The sequence below is a fragment of the Trichechus manatus genome, unplaced genomic scaffold (assembly GCF_000243295.1).
Source record: "Trichechus manatus latirostris isolate Lorelei unplaced genomic scaffold, TriManLat1.0 scaffold00240, whole genome shotgun sequence".
NCBI lineage: Eukaryota > Metazoa > Chordata > Mammalia > Sirenia > Trichechidae > Trichechus > Trichechus manatus.
The window spans coordinates 1,519,414-1,521,480 of record NW_004444176.1 but is presented as its reverse complement, the minus strand read 5'-3'; the positions used below and the strand labels follow the sequence as shown (position 1 = coordinate 1,521,480).

At 40.4% G+C, this 2,067-nt stretch overlaps 1 protein-coding gene across 1 annotated transcript in view; it reads left to right on the top strand.

Annotated features, from left to right (window-relative positions):
• Positions 1–2,067, top strand: part of MS4A2 (membrane spanning 4-domains A2) — a 15,012-nt gene that overhangs the window by 6,058 nt on the left and 6,887 nt on the right. Inside the window, exon 4 of the mRNA XM_023743202.1 lies at positions 2,017–2,061. Within this exon, the coding sequence (XP_023598970.1) occupies positions 2,017–2,061 (45 nt within the window). The remainder of the gene's footprint in view (positions 1–2,016; positions 2,062–2,067) is intronic.

The following is a 2,067-nucleotide window of genomic DNA, read 5'->3' as shown; positions in this document are numbered from 1 at the left end:
CCATGGCTTGGGTCAGGCGCACCTTAGTCTTCAAGGTGACGTCTTTGCTTTTTAACACTTTAAAGAGGTCTTTTGCAGCAGATTTGCCCAATGCAGTGCGTCTTTTGATTTCTTGACTGCTGCTTCCATGGATGTTGGTGCACTATAGATTAGTTTGCATTTTCTAGAGTTTTATATAAATGGAATTATACAGTATGTTCTCTTTAATACTGTCTTTCTTCATACAGCATAATTATTTTAATCCACATGGCTTTGTGGATCGATATTTCATTCCCAAGGATATGTTTTAACTCTAAAAATATCACATTGACTTGGCACTCTGCTACATACTTAGTACTCAGATCACTTGTTCAAGACTCTCCTTGAACCTTTGCCATATTTTATTTGAAAATTCTCTCTTACTGGCTCTCCATACCAAACACTTAGCTAGTTAGGTATCTATCAACCCATCATACAATCTGAGTCTTTAAGAGATTGTTGTTGTTTTTTTTTTAAATTTTATTGTTGTACTTTAAGTGAAAGTTTACAATTCAAGTTAGTCTCTCATACAAAAATTTATACATACGTTATGTATGACCCTAATTGCTCTCCCCATACTGTGACAGCACACTCCTCCTTTCCACTCCTGATTTCCCATGTCCATTCAACCAGCTCCTGACCCTCTCTGCCTTCTCATCTCGCCTTCGGTCAGGAGCTGCCCATTTAGTCTCATGTATCTGCTTGAGCTAAGAAGCACACTCTTCACGAGTATCATTTTATGTCCCATAGTCCAGTCTAATATTTGTCTGAAGAGTTGGCCGCGGGAATAGTTTTAGTTCTGGGTTGACAGAGAGTCCGGGTCTATGCTCTCTGAGGTTCCTCCAGTAGAGGAACTAGAATTTGAGTTCTACACCCCACTTTTCTCCTGCTCCATCAGGGACTCTAAGAGATTGTTTTGAGTTTGCGCTATTGATTTATCCTTTCGCTAAATCTTTGACCATGTAGATTTGAGTAATTAATATATGATACATAATGGAATCCTTGGGTGGTGAAATAGTTAACATGCACGTCTGCTAATGGAAATGTTGGCAGTTCAAGTCCACCCAGAGGCACCTTGCAAGAAAGGCCTGGTAATCTACTTTCAAAAGATCACAGCCACTGAAAACCTTATGAGAACAGTTCTACTCTGGCACGCATGGGGTTGCCATGAGTCAGAACTGACTCACCAGAAACTGATTTGGTTTTTGTATATAATATATAATATGCTATATATATATATATGCTGGAGCCCTGGTGGCATAGTGGTTAACAGCTCAGGCTGCTAACCAAAAGGTCGGCAGTTTGAATCCACCAGCCGCTCCTTGGAAACCCTATGGGGCAGTTCTACTCTGTCCTATAGGGCCGCTATGAGTCGGAATCCACTTGATGGCAACAGGTTTATATAATATGCTAGACACTGGATATATACATGCCAAAAGCACATGTTTTTTGCACAAAGGAGCTGACAGTCTAAAGCAGAGGATGTACATATAAACAAATAATTGCAATAAAGTGAGAGTAGACTTAGAGTCATGCCCCACATGCTGCAAGACCTTGCTACTCCAAGAGTGACCCATGGATGGGCTGTGTCAGCAGCACTCGCGAGCCTGGGAGAAATGCAGAGCCACAGGCCCCATGCAGAGGGTGAGAGTGGCTGCACAACTCAAGGAATGTAATCTACGTCACTGAATTGTATGCGTAGAAACTGTTGAATTGGTGTATGTTTTGCTGTGTATGTTCTCAACAACAACAAGATAAATTATATATATAAAAAAAATCTGCATTTTAACAAGACTGCCAGGTGATTTGTGTGCACATTTAATTTTGAGAAGGACTCTCTTGGAAACAAAAATAAGGAAATACTAGGCTCACTGGGGCCAGTGATGGATAGCTTTATAGAGGGCCCCAAATTTTACCTAATATTTAAAGGATAGTGGTGAAGCGGCTATAGAGAAGAGCAGAGACTCACCATGGCCTTTTTCTCTCCCTTTTGGACAGTTTGCTATTTCTGGATTTTTGTCAATTATATGTGAAAGGAAAAATGCAATA